Below are 1,093 nucleotides of genomic sequence, written 5' to 3'. Positions count from 1 at the left end.
GACCCATCTCTCCCCCTCATCTCTCCCCCTCATCCCAGTACTCTCTCTGCTCCCCTGACATCCAATTCATCAGCAAGTTCTGGCCCTTTCTCCTCACCTTCACTACAACCACTGTTGATCAAGTCATCATCCTCTCTCTCTCAGGATTCCCAGGGTGGTCTCCACACTGGTCTCTTTGCGTCCACACTTACACCTTTCCTATCCACTCTCCACACAGCGGTCAGGGAGTTGTTTCTAAACTGCAAGTCAGACCCTGTTATCCTCTATCAGCTCACTTAAAGCCTTCTCATGGCTCCTTGTGACACTAAGAACAACATCCAAACTCCTAACTTACCAACAATGCCCTATCCACTTTCCAGATTTCAATTCCAACTGAAAGCCTTTATCAGGTTGTAAGAAACAACCCTTCTTTTACGTTGTTTTTGACATGCTGGCCTTCTTTCTGATCTAGGAATTGGCCAAGCTTATACCCACTCAGGGCCTTTGCACATGCTACTTTCTTTTCCTCAAACACTCTTCCCCCAGATATTTGTATGGCTGGCCCCTTTTGACCTCTGAGACATCAGAAAAAGTGTCACATCCTCAAAGAGGCCTTCTCTGGCCTTCTAATCTAAAGGAAGCCTTTCTCCGTATACTCTACCATATCACTGGGTTTTATTTTCTGCATGGAACTTATCCATATCTGAAATTAGCTAATATTTCTCTGCTGTTCTTGGTGGTCTCAAATGCACCAAAAGCAAAGAGAAAAGGGACCTAATCTTCCTGTTTATTGTTGCATCCTCAGTTCTTGAAGAAATGCTTGCCATTGCACAGGCACTCGAGTATGTGCTGAATGAACGAATGAATTTAACTGAGATAATCACAGAGAGAGTAAAACATTAAAAATACCTTTTATGTTGGAAATATCAATATTGAGCTGCCCGAGTTTCTCACACGTTTTCTCTATACACTCATAGACAGACTGCAGAATTTCCTTAGGGTCCTGCTCCACCCACCTTCAAACAAAAGAAAGTATTTTGGTTAGTCCACAAACAAGCAAGACAGATATAATTTATTTCTCTAGAGTTGTTCACTTATGAGGGTGTGGCTGCAT

At 43.0% G+C, this 1,093-nt stretch overlaps 1 protein-coding gene across 1 annotated transcript in view; it reads right to left on the bottom strand.

The window, feature by feature from the left end:
• The window catches only part of LOC104999973 (glycerol kinase-like), a 79,239-nt gene that overhangs the window by 62,301 nt on the left and 15,845 nt on the right, over window positions 1-1,093 (bottom strand). Inside the window, exon 5 of the mRNA XM_010855604.1 lies at window positions 889-995. Within this exon, the coding sequence (XP_010853906.1) occupies window positions 889-995 (107 nt within the window). The remainder of the gene's footprint in view (window positions 1-888; window positions 996-1,093) is intronic.

This window comes from Bison bison, unplaced genomic scaffold, assembly GCF_000754665.1.
Source record: "Bison bison bison isolate TAMUID 2011002044 unplaced genomic scaffold, Bison_UMD1.0 scf7180017864366, whole genome shotgun sequence".
Classification (NCBI taxonomy): Eukaryota; Metazoa; Chordata; class Mammalia; order Artiodactyla; family Bovidae; genus Bison; species Bison bison.
This window is presented reverse-complemented; position numbering and strand designations above follow the sequence as displayed.